Raw genomic sequence first — 18,477 nt, 5'->3', positions numbered from 1 at the left:
TATGGTGGCAGTAAATTCTCTCTTCTTTTTAGGTGCTTGTGAGGTAGCTCTTAACATGCTGAATGAATGCTAAACACCTAGAGTCTAGCTTCATCGAGTTTGCTAACTGTGGCCTCAGAAATGCATAAAATGAGCTTAAGCTCCATATTCTGAGGAGAAATCCCTTATTTAATGACAGCTTAGCTTTTACCAGGGAACTGTCTCCAACAGAATTTTTCCTGAGTTATGGGTGAAAAATCTTAAATTGAGACTTGTCAGTGTAAATCAATTTGATACTAAAAGCTTTCAAAATATTCATGCAAATAGAGGTAAATCTAATGTATAAACAACTTACCTATTATTTGATGTTTGGAGAGCATTCTTCAGGAACTGTTTTCAATACCTTATTAGTTGTAACACTAAGAACCAGACACGAAAAGCTGTATGTTTGGCTTGTTAAGCCTGAGAAAAGTCAAAGAAAGCATTCAGGGAAAGGTAAATATACTTTGAGTAACAACTGAGTGTTACTCTCAGTTTCTGTATAATGTCAGTTGCAATAGTATTGTTTCCATGAATCTATTAGCTTGGATTTACCTTGACCTTGAGCTGTCATTCCTGAGACATTACATAATTGGTTTGGCAGTAATAGATCATAGAAACTCCACAAATAATTCACACAAGTTATTATTTCCTTAATAAAACTTTCATTTATCTGCTTGGTTGGTATTTCTCATATAAATTATTGAATAATCAAACTATTTTCAGAGCAGTAGGGTATTTATATTTTGACAAATTACATCTAAGATGTTCCTCCAAAGTTTATCACAAAAATTTTTCATTCAATAACAGAAATTTCTTTTCTCTGGGCACCAGCTATGGGCTGAGAGTATTCTAATACCTGTTTGACAGCGACAGAATCCTCCAGGAGAAACTGGTTTGTGCCTCTGGGCACATGTGTGAAAAAGGAAGGACAGAAAGTACGTTTTTAATTTTCTGAAAGAAAGAAATATCATCAGATGAATATTTACTCAAAATTTTCATGATTCCTTCCTTAAAAGCATTCTTATTCCCACAGAGTGGGAATAATATGTAGCTTGGCTCTGTCAGGGAAACTTTATTATTATTTAACGATGGGGAGAGCTCTACCAATACAGACAGTCCTAAAACATTTTGGGAAGTCTTGTGAAGCTAGGGAAGGAATTTTAAAAGGGGGCTCTTGTTCCTTGGAAATGATTAAAATTACATTGTTTTCATGTCACTTCACACAAGAAGTTAGCAAAATACTTTGCTCAAGTAAGCAAATAAAGAAGGTGACTAGTATTTGTGCACAAAAAAAAATTCTATGGATTAGTATGGCTCACACAATGAATATGAATCAGGAGAGGCTTGCTGCCATGAAAAGGAAAATGTATAAACAGAACCCTATATCCAAAACGTGAAGTAATGCCTCTCCTCTGTGCTGCACTAGCAAGCCTTCAGTTAGAATACTTTCTTCAGTCATGAGTTTTCCTCTCTGAGACAGGCAGAGGACTGATTGAAATGCATATAGAGGAGAGAAGCAACAGTGATTTCAACTCTGGAAACCATGATCTATGAGGAAAGACTAACTGAACTGGATTTTTTTTTTTCTTAAAAAGAGAAGAATAAAGGAATATAGTGTGGAGAAGGATCATGGTAAATAAGCCATTAGGAACTGAGGAATAATTTTCCCTTGTTTGTCATAGACAGAACGAGATGGTAATCTTACATTGCAAAGAGGAGGACTTATATTTGATATTTAGAAAAAAACCCTAAGAATAATGAAGTACTGGAATAAAGCCTTGATGAGCTGTGAAGCTGAAATTATTTAAGTTCTTTAAAAACAGGTTCAGTTAAGTGTCTGTGTAGACATCCATGTCTGACTCTATCTTAATGCAAAAATCCCTATTACCTCTACGATTTTATATTCACTTACAATCCATGTTTTAGGTATAGTGAATGAACATATGAATTTGCGTCATACAAATGGTATTGGACCTTTTTTTTATTAACTGAAACATTTAGTTAAGGAATATTTAGATGTATAGGAATATATAGATGTATAGTTGCACTGGATGTGAGTAGCAAGGTTTTGGTAGCAGGGGGCTATTGGGGTGGCTTCTGTGAGAAGCTGTCAGAAGCTTCTCCTACATCTGATATAGCCAATGTCAGGTGCTTGATGACAGATCTGCCTCTGGTCAAGGCTGAGCCCATCAGTGACTTTGGTAGTGCTTCTGGGATAACATAGTTGGGAAGGTGGAAGAAAACCTACTTGCAACCAGGAGTGTGAATATGTAAGATTAAACAGGCCTGCAGATGCCAAGGTCAGTGAAGAAGGACGGGGAGGAGGTGCTCCAGGCAGCAGAGCATAGAATTCCTTGTAGTCCAGGGTGAAGACCATGGTGAGGCAGGCTGTCTCCCTGCAGCCCATAGAGGTCCACAGTGGATTAGAGATCTACCTGCAGCCTACAGTGGACCGCATGCTGGAGCAGGTGGATGTGCCCACAGGAGGCTTTTAAATCTGAGGCTGCTGAAAAAGGGATAGGACACTTCTGAAAGTGCTTTTAAATTTATTTTCTCAAAATGATGTGTTGGTATAAAATTGTTTCTGTATTACCTCTGATCACAATTGTATGCAAGTGAAAAGTTTCCTGTTGAAGTGAGATATGCTCTTCTTGTCTTATTTTTACCGACCTTCTTTTATTGGTAATGCAGTTAAATATAAAAAAGTTCATTGTTAAGTGTCAAAGTAATTATCAAAGTTATTCAGTTGTGCTATCACTGAGGGACCCTGCAAAGCCAGTAGGAAAAAGAATATGACAACCACGGTATTTATTGATTTTTAAGTTGTAAATACTTCTGTGAACCTTAAACATAGAATTCTTTAACTTTTAGGAGACAATTTAGTAACTAGTACAAATTCAAAATTAATAGTGTTCATCATTGTCCTATTTAACTAGCATCTGAATCAGAACATTGTTGAGAAATTAAGGATAAACAGTAAATGGATGCTAGTGGTACACTGTAGTGTCTGTTCTAATCTGCAGCTATTCTGTAGTATCCTCGTACCCTATAATAATATCCCAGGTATCATTTCAGATCAAAGTTCAGGGTGCTCTTACTGCTGTTTCCGTATTTGTTCAGTGAATGTGAAAAGGGTGAAGTCTGATAGGAAAGCAAGACAGTGGTGATACAACAGGCTATCACGGGACAAACTGAGTTACGGATTTACATTATTTACATTGCTGAAGTGTATGGGCGCATCTCCTTTTTGATATGAGATAATATGAAGTTACCCATTCCTCAGTGAAACCTATATATCATAGAATTGCAAAATGGTTCGAGTTGGAAGGGACTTTAAAGATCATCTAATTCCAGTTCTCTTGCCATGGGCAGGGGTTGCACTGGACCAGGTTGCTCAGAGCTCCTTTCAACCCAACCTTGAACACTTCCAGGGATGGGGCATCCTCAGCTTCTCTGGGCAACCTGTTCCAGTGCCTCATCACCCTCACAGGAAAGAATTTCTTAATCATATCTGATTTAAACCTACTCTCTTTCAGTTTGAAGACATTCCCCCTTGTCCAATTTCTACATTCCCTTATAAAAAGTCTCCCTCCATCTTTCTTGAAGGTTCTCTTCAGGTACTGAAAGACCACAATTAGATCACCCTGAAGCCTTTTAATACTTCCTTCTTTGCCTTTATTACAGAGTGACAGCACACATATTGTTAATAAATGGAATGTCTGTTGTGCATAGTTAATAACGGCTTGTATATTTTTAGCCGTATTTCCAGGCATCCTTAGTGTAATAAATCTACTCCAAAGACCCAACTAATTTTTGCTTCTAAGACAGCATCAACTCAGAACACTCAAATAACTTTCAAAATGAAGTATGGTTTGTAGCATGAATAGTAGTTATGTTTTATAAATGTCCCTCTCAATAATGACAATCAGTGCGTGGAACGTCTTCAGGAAGAATGCATTTTGCTAAAGTTTGTCTCCTGGAACAAACCGAAATACCCACTACACCCCTCAATCCCCGTGCGAGGGAGCCATCTTGTGGTCTAATTTATACTGTCCGGAGAAACGACGATGCTTTTGCTACTACAAAACGAGAAATGGATGGGGAGGGAAACCTCATTCGCATATAATGCAATCAAGTATAATTGAAATTTGTCAAAATGTCCAATATCGTTCTAAATAAGTTCCTCTTAATTCTAATAACGAGTGATCTAACATATCTAATAAAGGTTACTTCTGCTTTATACAGAATCACAGAATATTTCAGGTTGTAAGAGACCCCAGTGGGTCAGCTGGTCCAACCTCCCTGCTCAAGCAGGGTTATCCTAGAGCACATTGCAAAGACTGTATCCAGATGGTTCTTGAGTATCTTCAGTGAGGGAGACTCCACAACATCTCTGGGCAATCTGTTCCAGTGCTCAGTCACTCGCAGAGTAAAGTGCTTCCTCATATTCAGGTGGAAAAACAAGCTGCAGTATCATGTGCTTTTAAAAACAACTGTTTAATGTTTTCTGTACCTACTGAATATACCTACTGAGAATAACTAAACACATCCAAAGTGACACCCTAATGTTTTCAAGGCAAGTCAGTGTGTTATTTGTCTTGTTAAGAGAGGAATTAAAACATGGCATAAGTGGATTTGATGTTGAACTTTTACCTCAGTAAAGGTGTTAAATGCAGATCACTTAAATAAGGATTAACATTACAAGAAAAGTTTTTTCAGTCTTGTGAGGGAAGGTGCAAAGCCCAGCACCTGGGGAGCAACAACCCTTTGCACCAGTGTATACTGCAGGATGAACAGCTGGAAAGTAGGTGTTCAGAACAGGACCTGGGGGTCCTGTGGGCCCCAAGCTGAACATAAGCCAGAAATGTGTCTTTACAACAAAGACTACTAATGGTGTGCTCAGCTGCATTAACAGTGTGGCCAGGAGGTTGAGGCAGGTGATGTACCCTTCCAGTAAGCAGTGTTTCCCTTCCAGTAAGCAGACCATTGTGTCCAGTTTAGGGGGATTTCATCAATTTGTGTAAAAATTTGTGTAGAGTTTATAAAGAAGATGGAGTCAGGCTCTTTTCAGTGATACGAGATAGGAGGCAATGAGCACAAACCAAAACACAGAATGTTCTCTCTGACTATCATGAAATGCTTTTTACTCTGAGGGTGACCAAGCACTCCACAGAGGCTGTGGAGTCTTCATCCCTGGAGATATTCAAAAGCCATCTGAACACAGTTTTGGTAACCGGCTGTAAGTTGCCCTCCTTGAGCAGGGGGTTTGCAGAAGATAAACATCAAGGTCCCTTCCAACATCAGCCATTTTGTGACTTCGTAAATCTGTGAAATAAATGTTGAAAAAATATTTTTTTTCTAATGAGGAAACATTATATATATGTATTTGTTTATTAAATATTTAGAAGTATATTATTTACATTTTGAAAAAGATTTATTTCCAAAATGACAATTTCCCTGTAGTTCTAGTTTTGAGACTTCTGATGATTGTTGTCCTGGGTTTTAAATTCACATACTCAGAAAAAAAATGTATGTTCTCAGATCCTGATAGTGTATAGAAAGTAGGATAGTACAAAATAGGTAGCTATATATGCAATCATGAAAAAGGATATTTAATATCTGTTTTTTCCAGAATTCTGTGTTGAAAGGGCCACATAGTTTATGCCATACAATCACATATTGATCTCTTTAAGATCTGTTACTTCTTTTTTCTATGACTCACAGGTGACATTATTTGGCTGTTAATTTCTTGTTTAATTTCTTGTTGCACACCTGGTACAGTGCATTTGCATTTTTCATGCTCTGGGAACTGTGTGAAAACATTTGCTACTGCAGTGCTTCATGGCATTTTTGCTTGGGAACTTACCTGAACAAGATCAGAGGTACCTGTTATACTTTGCTTTTGGGAAGACAAGGTGTTATAGATCTGCTGGAGCAACAGCTGTCATAAATAGTAAAGACTGGATCACACAGTTCTGTGGCTCTGTGCAGGCTTGCTCAAGATTTCTGCTAAGGTTTCCCTGGTGGTCTTATTACATTTGACTGTTCTCTTGAGAAATTTCCATTTTATAAAGCTCCAAGTCATAAACTTGCTGAACTGGATTATCAGAGACAGGTAATGGGAATAATTCATTTGCAGTTGTGTCAAAGTTTTTGGTTTGTATCAATGTGAAAAGCAAGTTGAAATGAGTGAACTGATGTTGTCTTTTGTCTTATGTGGGCAGGGAGTGCAAAACATTTGTGATGTCTGCTAACGATTTCAGGTCTAAATGGCATCACATTAACATGTGGCTGTGATTGAGATGAGCATTCTCTGTGCTCTTTATAAATGCATTGAACTGCTATAATCAGATTATCAGAACTCAGACTGTTCACAAAGGATTTATTTGCTAACTTCAGGTATTTTCTATCAAGGAGCACTAAAAAGGAGGGCTCACAGTTCTATAAAATTTTCAAAAGGCTATTTTGCCGCAAGTGACATTCTTTGCCTTTTTGATAATAAGATCATTGGGACTATTTGAGAGTGGCAGTACTTATTTCAATAGGCATTTGTCAAAGTAACTTTCCCTGAGTTTTTAGAATGAGCTTTTTTCAGATCTGGAACCCATGTAACAACTGAAGGCACTCTATCCTCTCTCAAGTTTTCATTCCTGAAATACTTAATGGTAATGTACCTTAACTACTGCTGAGGATTTCATCCTTTTTTTCAATGGTGTTGATAGTCCCTCCTTTGACTTTAAATTCGTTGCCTAAAATATCATAAAAAACTTGCACGTTTTCTGAAAAAAGTTGTTTATTTTTTTTGAACAAAATATCTACAATGATATGGGTGGCACCATAAATTTCACATTTTAACACTTCTGTCTGCAGAGAATGTCATCTTAAGTGCAGTATGATACTGTAATACAACAAAAAGGAATCTAATCAAATCCATGCATGACACATTTAGAGACTTTTACCAAAAAGGAAGTACTTTGAGATGAAATTGCCATCAGACAGAACTCACAGGAGAATATTTTGAAAACTCACGGACAAGTTATTAATACACTATCATACAAATTTTTCTTTTTTTCTTACTGTAACCTTTAAAAAGCCAGGATCACTAACACACAAAATACTGTATATTATGTTAAACCTTTATGTCAAAAGCATATGGCATAATTTCTTTTTATACAGCTCACAATTCCACATTCATGGAACATCAGTACCTACTTCAGTCTATTTCATCTGTTAATATCACTCTGTATTTTAATGGATTTAAAATACAAACATAATAAATGTTTCTTGCATATTTCACAAAGATGAAAGTGAAGAAGTGCAGTAATATTTGAGAATGTCAAGAATACAGGATGAGCCAACAATTTTTCTGGCATTAACCCACTGCTTCTAGCAATCTAACCTGCTTCCACAAGCCTTTCAAACTGATAATACTTCAGTAATTACTGTAGGTGATGTGTGTTGCCTGAAGACACCTTTTCCTTAACCACTCCAAAACAGAATACCCATTTTATTATTAACAAGTAGTCTGGTTTGTGAATTATATTTTATTTCTTAGTTGTCTCAAAAAGGAAAAGAGCTGTGAAGATCTGATATAGTTCTCATCTAAATAACCATATGATTTTACAGTAAGACGTGGATAAAGTTACTTTGCTATCTCACAGGGGTACTGTAAGCACTATTAGATCATTCAGTAGTTTCACAGTTTAAGGCCAAATTCTGCTCTGTTGGATTAGATTAATTCATATGACAGTTCAAATGAGAGCAGAAGTTGCACAGAAGTACATCTTTTCCAACCAACCATGTTAGCTTGGGCTGGAAATGGTATAAATAAATTTATTTCCATCTAATATAAAATTATTGCTAAAAATAATACTTTTTTTTGCCCCTCTAAGGTCAAGGAAGACTTTCTATTTTTTCCTACCATTAAAAAATAAGGTTTTGTACAGTTTATTATATTCTATTTTTATCTACATTATCAGCCTACAATTCTGTAAGGGATTAATACACAAAGTGGAAGCAATACCTTACTCCTTACAATGTAAAGTGCAAATCTAAATCACCTAAACATAAGTCTGTCTAGTGACTAAACAGAATCACCTCTCACACACTACAAATGATTCTTTATAAAGCAGGTCTTTGAACAAACTATAATAAAAGCAATCCAAAGAAAGTCAATGTCTGATTGAGCTGAAAAGATCATTAAATCCTAATTAAACGCACTGTCTTTCCTGAATTCAACTAACCTGCTTAAATAATACTGCTTGCCATCAAAAGTCCTTGAAAGTAGAGTGTGCATTATTTTGACGTTAAAATAGCTGAATTCTAAATAATAAAACCCCTTCAAACCTCCTACAGTTTTTCAGCATTATAAAGAAAAAAAGCCATTCCTCTAACCATTAGAGCCTATTGTGTTGGTATTTGAATACAGTTTTAAAAATAAAATGCATTTTGCTGTTTCAAATTTAAGCAGGATTCTGGTACTGTGGTAGTTTAGTATTTCTGCTGCACCTCAAAGGGACTTTTCTTATCTTGTCTCAAGGTCCTGGAGTTTTTGGCCTTATGAGGGGTGACACGTATTAGGCCACATCTCTCTTTAGTGCAGGAAGAAAAGACAGTCATAGGAGAAGCACTGCTTTCTGCTTTCTCCTGTGGCCCCTGTTCTGCTATGCACAGCCCACACTTTTCATCCTGGACCTTCCTGTTCTGCTTCTCTTTACATTAGGAAAGTGGATGGTGTGGAAGTCAATCTGCACAGGTAGAAACTACTCTCAGAAAACAACATATACTTTGCAGCAGCTGATGTGAACTGTTCCTCCCTGTAGCTACTGCTCCTACCTGAACAAGCGTACCTATGGCAAGGATACTGTGAGACTGGGAAAAATAATTAGAATGTCTCATCCTTCCTTTTTTCCCTCTGTAGTGACTGTGCCAGCTCTTTAGTAGCTGTGTTATTGGAGTATTCATTCAGATCCTACAGTGCCTCCCTCTGTTTTCATTGTGTTACAATGACCTTCTAGTACCAGTATTTTATTTTTAAAGTATAGGGCTGGCCTACAGAGACCACAAAAACATGACCTGAGAAGTACAGGGTCTACACCTATGGTGAATAATGACTTTGGACAAAGCTCCTTTAGCCTGTCATACAGGGGTTGTGCTTAAAAGAAGCCTCGTTGTGTGACTTTGCTAAGGACTTGTGCGCAGCCCCAGTCCAGTGATAGTGAAATGAGGTGGCTATCTACTTCAGCCTAAAAAACAGATTCTTTTTTACATGTGGGTGGAACCCTGCTAGATACTATCTGCCTCAAGCATTATTTCCTTGATAATTATTCTTCTGTTTCTCCACTGTCTCTTTCATGGAACTGTAGCATAAATACTGCAGCCTGACAAATACTGCAGAGTACCTTTCAACTCTTGAGTCTTCTTAATCTTATTCTCTGCTGCTTCACTATACAGTTACAAAAGAATCAACTCCCACACACACTAATCTTAGCTGATGTCTGTAGCTGTTGATTCTAGCTTTGTAAAGAGGGCTGGCATGCCTGCTGGCATTTTTGGACTTTTCCCCTAGTCAGTGGTGAAGAGCAGGCATTTGTGCCTTGAAATTTCTTATCATCTCAAATGACATTTCTCTTTCTCTATCATGTGCCTTTACACTAAGTCATTTAGGAATAATCTAAATGAAACTTGAATTTTAAGTTATTATTTCTTTTTGTTACCTTGGCAAAGTTAACAGAAAAAACCTCAACCCATAAAACCAGTTCAGGAGAGATCTTGATTCCATTATATCAAAATAGAATATCTTTACTCACCTGAGGGCAGGAGAATGATATGCCAAAAAGTTATGTGCATTAGAAAACAGCCCTTAAACAAAATACAGTTGACTTTGCTGATAATAGAAGCAAATTAACATCCCTTTTCATACAGATATCTTTGAGAGAGGTGAATATAACTCAACTGAAATATCAACCATTAGTTCACACACAGCTGAGCACCTTCATAAGTGAACATGATTTTTTAGAATACGCACATAAAAAAATCAAGAAAAAGTAGACATCATCTCAGCAAAAAAAAATATTTTAAGTAAAATGAATTAATTTTAGATCATAAATGAAGTAAAACTACAAAAGAATAACAGTTTTAAAATAAATCAGATTATACACCTTCTTTCTGACACAGTTTAACAAAATCTGAGAGCTACTATTTTAGAATGTCTCTAAGTAATCCTTGGAGGAAAACAATAACAAATCAAACCAAACCCAAGGTTGCTATGTTACTCAATGCAGAGTTACATTGCTACTTCTATTTCATATGCACCATGCCTTTGGCAGTGTACCAGATGTTTGTTTCCAGCTGATTTTGCTTTTGTATACACATTCTAAGCAACAACACACCAAAAATTTTAAACCTTTCAAAAAAAAAAAAATTCTGCAATGAGAATCAGCCTCAGCTACTGGACTTCGAGTATTTAATAATTCTAAATGATGCATTTCTATATCTTAGCATGGTTTTGTTTACCAATAGACAAGATTGATCTATGGTGTTACAATTCAAAGAAGCAACTAATATGACTAATTTAAACCTAAACAGGGAAGATCTTTCTAAGAGTTTTAATGGTTCCTCTCCTATTTATTAATGTGAAATACAGTAAATGTAAAAGACTGTTCAGATCCTTTTTTATGTTTTTGATGAGTTTCATGTTTGCCCAAAGCTGTGAAGTGCTTCTTAACCAATATCTAAGTTATATTAATAAACTTCAAAGAATGAGTCAGAAAACTTCAGATATTCATAAATTAAGCTTTCTATATTTATGTAACATGTAGGAGATGAATGTGCATAAGCATTGCTGTGGTCATCCTCCAAATGCCTCAATGGAGTTCATTATTTGCTTTCAGTTTTGGTCCAAGATCTCTTTGCATTGAATCAAAGTGAAGTATTGCAAAATTTTGATGTAATTTGTATATTTCACTAGCTCTATGAGTTTTATGAATTGAGAATGAAAACTCTTAAAATATAAAAAAAATTAAAAAATATGGTTCAATTATCAAAGTCTAAGTAGTTAAAAGAAAAAAAATCCTTTGCAGTAGTCAATACTTCACAAATTTTAATATATTTCTCATGTGATAGGCAGGCTATTAGGCTGTATACCTTGTGGTGTAGGAGATTATTTCAATGTACACCTCCCAGGGGAACAGTAATCTGAAGTACATTTAATAAATCATATGACTTTAATATGTCAAATATATTCACTGCAAAACCACCGGTACTGTCCTTAAGACTAGATCAAGTCTTTTAAACTGTTTTCTCCAATCAGTAATTGATCATTGTATTGTAAAATTGAAATCAAGGTTACAAACACTAATCTATTCTGTAACACTGTGGGATTTACCTAGGGTACTCAGGAACAATTTTTAAAATTGAAAATACACCAGAATTAAAAAAAAATTAAGGACCATCAGAGAGTACTGTACAGTTATACCACTGTGTAACAGTATGTATAAATACTTGGCAGTAAAGCCTCATTAGTAGAGTGATTTATAATGAATAATTTGTTAATATTTAGCTTGACAAGGAAAGTGTGCAATAGCAAATGTATCTTCTCTGGGGGTCATTCTTCCATCCTGGTCATTTCAGGCCACACAGGATCTTTTTTCACCACCTCAGTGTTTTTAACTCTTCCAGTCACTCCTCTGAAGTACTTTTTTAACAGAAAGCCTCCGGTTGAGTGACAGCCAGATCTTTATGTACTACAAACCTTAGTCTTGTTATTGGTGAATGTCCTCATGCCTGATGATTTTGTAAATAACCCAGTAAAAAATGTTGAAAATCAGAAAGGCTAATGGGAAACAAGCTCTGGATATTGTGTCTATCTTCTTGGCCCGGTCAATGAATACCTTTCTCATCTCATCAGGGCTTTTTGGTACAGCTTGAACAGGATTATTAGGCCCCTTTTGTGCCATTCCATCTTTTGCTTGCACACATGGACCCACTCCGTATGCTGTGAAGCTAAACTGACTTTCACGTGCATCATCATCCTGTTAGACAAAAAAAAAGAAATAAAAAAGAAAAAGAGCAAGAAGGTTGTTTTTTTTTTTTAAATTACTATTATTTACAGAAATTTTACCTGCTGCTAAATAGCAATCACAACATTACCTCAGTAACTTCTTGAATCCACAGTTTATATTAACTGGTTGAAATTTCATCCCTATCAGTGTCTGTCAAAAATATTGCAGGAGTTTTAACAAGCACAGATTTTTTTCTATTTGTTTATAGATTCTGTAATCTATTTAGAGAAATGAGAAAGCTTAGTAAACTAGCAGTAATTGAGCACACAACTTCTGATTTGGTTTAAGTTTCCCCATTTACAGTAAATATCCACGGTCTTCAAATGGAAAAACTTCACAACAGTCTTTTAGACAACAACCATCAAGTCTGTACATGGTTTAACAAACTGGGATCCTGGCCTCTAGATATCTAGAGATACTCATCATAAAATCACTAATGTCGTGCATATTAATAATATTAGTGAGAATTCTGTCTATTTGGCCATTGTATATTTAGTTAATTGCATCTGTATACATTATTTCTGCTGATCTCTGTGAAAGCATCAGATAAAGAGAATAATATGTAAAGTGTCTTAGTTTAAAATACAGTGAATGAAAACTAAAGGCCAGATTTTTCTTCCAACTCATTCTTCTGTCAGTTCAGGTGATAACTGGCAAAGACATTCATTATTCACGGAACTATAAGAGAAAGTGATTTTTAATCACGTGGCACAGAAACAAAAGTAGATGGTCTGAAGATAGACATATTTTCATATTTCATATTTACATTATTCATATCTACAATATTAATTTACATTTAAATTATTCAAATTTTCATTAAAAAATGTACCTTTTGTCTGAAGACATATTTTTTGCTTCTCTTTACCTGGTTATAGGTATCCTCAAGCAGTAAAAGAGGCACATATTCAGGCAAATAAATGATACATAGTCTGTGAAGTCAAAGTCAAATTTGTTTCTGAAATATATTCCAGTGTACCTCTCATTATTTAGGCTCCTCAGGGATAGTCACATGATTTGGATGGTATTCAACATTTTTTCAATAATTTTAAACTCAGGAATGTCTATTTTTCATGTCTATTTTATCCTAGTTGTTTTAGGATTTTAGATTTCTGTGAAATATATAAATTGTTATGTATATGTTGGTTCTTAAATAATTATTTTCAAAAATAATTTCCATAAGTATTATAAAAAGAGATGAACAGCAATTTTCCTTTTGTAAGAGAATTTTTGATATTTTAAAGCACTTCCTAACAAAAAAAAGTTATTTATTTATTTATGTTTCAAAGTCAAATAATTCGTTTCAATTCAATAGTTCTGAAACAATTTTTGTTTTTCTTTAACGTCTTAGTATATACAAATGCAATTTCTCAAAGAGCTGAGCTAAAATCCAAGCATCCACATTTTTCATTCTGAAACTACCTGTGATATTTGGAAAATCTGAAAATGTTTTTCAATGGAGAATTAATTCTAAACATATTTAAAGCTTCCATTAAGTAGTACTTACTTAAAGAACCCTTTTTAATCGCTGTGTTTAAAAAAATTCCAATTAGGTTTCTTAATAGTTGAATAAGTTAGCTACAAAAGAATGCAGATAAACTACTAAGTTTGAAGTGAATTAGTTAGATATCAGCATGACCATCCAGCAGAGCTGTAGTTATCCCCCAACTGCAATAATTTTTCATATAGGTAAACTGAATAAATGAAGAGACTAATACAGTTCACCGAAACTTGTACTTCAAATCTGTATTAGATTTTGCCTTTGAAAACATAAAAATAAAGAAAAATTAACATGAAAGAAAAGGAGGAGGAAAATCACTGACTTACATTACTATGGAAATGAATAACAGAAATACAAAATGATAGGATCATTATTTGATGACGTGATAAAACAGAGATTACTACAATAGTATTCCTCTCCTGTCAGAAAAGTATAGGAAATAAGATCATTAAAGGAGTTGTATTCTAGAGGAATTGTAGTGTTGTATTTCAGCTAACAGAAGTATTAAGTTACAAATACATGGACTGTGAGAATTTACCATAAACTTGCCATTTAAACACTCTCATATGTGCATTTCAGAGTTTTGTCTTTTCATTCTTCTCCAGAAAATAATGCTTATGATTGCACAGGCTGAGAAAGACAGTAAAATAGTTCCTGAGTAGCAGCTTTCAGCTATGCATGTTTTCAGAATGAGGTACTATATACTAAGACTTTACTGTCTCTGTATTAGGCTTACGTGAATGGAATGACCCCCTAGAATGTTTTAAAGGACAGATCTCTCCTTTTTTTGTGTGCTTGCACACATCCTGTATTCGGTCTGCCAGCAGGCTGCTTGGAAATGCTTGCTGCTGTTGAGGAAGTGACGTGAAGGTCCTTCTAGGAGTTCAGCATTTTTGCCCAGTGTCTGTTGGATGGTGTCTCCATGAGGTCAGGCAGGATGTTTGGAGCCTGCCAAGTCAGACCAAAGTGCTAGGGCTGATGGAAGTGCCACCATAGTTCTTTTTGGGGTAGCAGCTGGATTGTTCAAAATGTGGTTCTGCAAGTTTTCCAGTAGGTTCATAATGCAGCAAAATCACTAACTTGGCCTCAGGTTCGTATGAGGCTGCTTGTGCTGTTATTATTGATGTTAACTCTTGAGAGCTTTTTCAAAGGCATTTATAGAAAATGTCAATGACACACCTCATTTTTTTTATTATTGATTGACTTGGCTAAAGCCTGTCTCTTTGACTAGAAATATTTCTCAGAATTCAGGAGTCTGAGTCCACCACTTAGAAATCACCTAAAAGACATATGTTGTATACTCCAGTTGATAATCTGGACAGTGAATTCTCCTGAAAAAGTCTTGAGTACTGGTTAGATTATTTGAATTTTATTTCTTTTAAGTAATAAGAAAGATTTTTTTCCTTTATGTATTTTAGTGGATCCTCAGCAAAGAAAAGAAAATGATTTCTTATAAGTTTTTGATAAATTTTTAAAAATACGATCACAAATGAACTTTAGTAAGAGTTTGATTTGAATGCACTTTTCACACATTCAGGACTAAAATTAACAACTGGAAAGCTATTCTGCGTAGAGCTAGATATTTTATCATTTCTATTAAAATTACTGTAATTTAAGAATGGAAGTAAATTTAGATAACAATTTTCATTTAGAAAGTTAGAATTCTCTGGAGATCTGAAGGAAATAATTTCAATTTGTTTATTTCTCTATCAGTGTTGTTCTACAAAATACTTAACTATAAATTAATTGAAAGCTGTCACTGTCTGTGGTCTTGTGACCATGCTGTTTTCTATCCATATATTTAATAATACATTTATCTTGAGGAATAATAGATATAAGGGCTGAAAATAACATCATAGCCTATTGACTGTAGGTTGTGGTAGCAGCATATTTGAAGCTTTGACTCTGGTAATTTGAACACTATATTTTTACTGTTCAGTTTTGAGAAGGAAAGTGTTAATGAATTTTTTTGCACTACAAATAACGTCAAAATTTTAGTACTATGTTTTAGTCCAGATTTAAACAGATCAAAATGGATTATGAAATTAAAAAACCAGTACCTTTATTAACATTTCACGTCATCACATACAGGTAGCAATGAAGGTATATGAAGTTCACATGGGAAGACGTTATTTCAGACAAAAGGACAGGGCCTCTATTAATGATTGGATATCACACTATGACAAATGGGATATCTTCTTCATAGTTTACCCTTAAATTTGTACTGTAGATTTGAGTCAAAGTCCCGTCTATAGGTCTTGTACATCTCAAGCCATTGCTATGCTGTAATGATTCACTGATTTCACTTCCATCAAGAACTCCCTCAAAATACTTTCATCAAAATGGATGGGTTGACCAAAAAGAAAACAAAAGAAAAGAGGTGTGATTACCATTAAAGACAATCTAGTTTGCTTGTCTATTTTCCTCTCTAAAGATATGGTCATCTTTAGATTTTTGAAAATAGAATTAAAAGATTGAATAGACTTGAAAACTAATACATATTAACAGCTGATCTAAAATAAAAGTGTTATTATTCAGTGTTATTATATATGTACAGAGTTAATATTTTCCCCCATAGAATGTGAATACAATGAAGAAAAAGCACTGATAATAGTTGTGTTTCAGTATCCCTGTATGACTTCTAATTCTGCATATTTTTTCCTTTTGTCTTTCAAGAAGGAAAGGAGTGTAACAGTAAATTAATCATTAATAGTCATTCATTCTGAAGGAATGGTAATAGAACATTTCTGAAATAGTTCTGTTTACTGTATGGTTTTTTTCCTCTGTCAGAGACAAAGCACTATGGCTCATATACTGAGTATCAAATGAGGTCTCAAATTGGGAACTAAAATTCCCCTCTTCTCAGGATTAATTGTGCCATTTTTGTAATCATAAAGAAATTAGACCCTTTAAAAAAATCTCCTATGCCTATTGTGATGCTTATGGGCAAATACAATTACTAGGTTATATATTATATTACAATAATAGTTTTTATTTATAAATGTATTTATAACGCAATCCCAGACACTTCAAAATTTTTGTTAATTCTGTGCAATCTGTATTGAGCCTCTGGAAAGAAATTTGCTATTCAGTTATTTGGAATCATTGAATGATTACATACTTACTATCATAAAAAGGATGGCCAGAGGGTGCTGTTATACCTAAGAATTGCCTTTGATGCTGCTGTTACTGTTGTCTGGGATGGGAGGTTGTAAATGAACTAGATGGTGTAAAAAAGAGGAAGTGACTGTAGTTGGAAAAAGCATTAGGAAAATGGCAAGAATAGATGCGCTTTGTATCCCAAAGTATCTTATTACAGCTCTGTACATAATTGCAATTTGTATAACTGTATAATTTATTGCAAGGGTCTTATCTGAGTTCCATCATATGCTTTTTAAGAGAGAGATTCCAGTTCCTTTGTGTTTTCAACCAACAATGTAAACAACACAAAGTTTTAATTAAATTTACAAAATATTGCAGCCTATGAAAACCTTCACATTTTTTTGAGGATATGTTTAGAGTTAAAATTGAATTCAATGATCTGAACAAAGCATCTGAAAAATACAGGAGGAGAGTCAGAAGGTGCAAATACAAGGTACTACATTTAGCCAGAAATAATCAACTTCATAAGCATAAGATGGAAAGCCAATGGCTCTGCAGTAGTTCCAGAAAATGACCCAGAAGATATGGGAGGTCACAATCTTGATATGGGTCAGTAACGTGATGTTGTTTAAAAGGGAAGTGGTAAAATGGTTTGGATAAACAAGTGTATAACTTGAATCATTTGATCCTTTGACTGCTTTCAACTGTTACTGGGTAGATTTCATGTTGTTCATGCTGCAAACACAGTTTTGAGGAAGTACATGGACTTATTAGGAGAATTTCCAGGGAAGGCAAATGAGAAAAAACAAAACAAAACAAAAATCAAACCAAAACCCCAAACCAAACCCCAAAACTGTACCAACTGGGAATACTTAAAGAAAAGATTGAATGGAAATGTGCAAATGGTGACATAAAGGAATGAAATAGTCTGTTTTCTGTACCCCTCCTAGACAAGCCATTAGAGGCCAAAAAACGCACTAGTAAAAAACATTTCAAGCAATTTGAATAGGTTTCAGAGGAGCTTGTAGAATTTTTTTGACTGGGATGAATTAGGTATAAATGACCTTGACTTAAGTCAAGAAAATGGATCCACTGACCTCCCAAAGGCACTGAAGTTCAATCGTTGCACTATTGGTAAAACTAAATATTTCTTGCAACAAGCATATCTTTCAAATTACAAAGAAAATGGACTTTGGAAATTTTTCAGCTGCCTTATTGCAATTATTCATACGTGTTCTCTTCTGTCAACACATACCTGAAATGAAATATTTCCAAACTCATCTATTTTTTGACTTTTGCAACACAGTCAAATCACTGTAAGTTTTGATGTACCCTTGCAGATAAAATGACAGTGCAAAAAAAAAAAAAAACCCCAAAACTGTATTTAACAATTAGAATTCACCTGGTAGAAAAACCTGACATTAGTAAAATGTCCCAAGAATGGAAGCATGCAGAATGTAAAAGTCTGATAAGTTATCCTAATTGATGTATTTCTCTAATAGTTTTGGACATAAATACTGAATAGAATAGTGTTTTTCACTTTGCAGAGGAAGCGGATTTAATGTTCAAGGGAAGTTTATTTTAAATGCAGCCTTTTCACCTTTTTTGGCTTTGTGGTCAAATGAACATTTCTTTATACAGTTTTAAAAGTCAATGCAATCTAATTCTTGACAGCCAGTGTCTGTTTGACCTAGTCTAAAAGGATAACAAGCATACTAAACTTTATAATCATGAGCTGAAGTAACCAATTTTGAAAAAGACAAAAGAGAAAGGGAAAACAAGTTACTTTGACTT

At 34.8% G+C, this 18,477-nt stretch overlaps 1 protein-coding gene across 2 annotated transcripts in view; it reads right to left on the bottom strand.

Moving 5' to 3' along the window:
* Positions 1-6,796: 6,796 nt before the first annotated feature.
* Positions 6,797-18,477, bottom strand: part of GLRA3 (glycine receptor alpha 3) — an 85,949-nt gene continuing 74,268 nt past the window's right edge. The window contains exons 9-10 of one of the 2 annotated variants that reach the window (XM_050337643.1): positions 15,793-15,912; positions 6,797-12,053 (exon numbers count right to left, since the gene is read on the bottom strand). In XM_050337643.1, the coding sequence (XP_050193600.1) occupies positions 11,784-12,053; positions 15,793-15,912 (390 nt within the window). In that variant the 3' untranslated portion in view covers positions 6,797-11,783. The remainder of the gene's footprint in view (positions 12,054-15,792; positions 15,913-18,477) is intronic. The other variant, XM_050337644.1, reaches the window with a different exon arrangement.

Source organism: Myiozetetes cayanensis, unplaced genomic scaffold (assembly GCF_022539395.1).
Source record: "Myiozetetes cayanensis isolate MyiCay16 unplaced genomic scaffold, myiCay2020 scf7, whole genome shotgun sequence".
Classification (NCBI taxonomy): domain Eukaryota; kingdom Metazoa; phylum Chordata; class Aves; order Passeriformes; family Tyrannidae; genus Myiozetetes; species Myiozetetes cayanensis.
The sequence above is the reverse complement of the archived record's forward strand: the minus strand, read 5'-3'. Positions and strand labels throughout refer to the sequence as shown.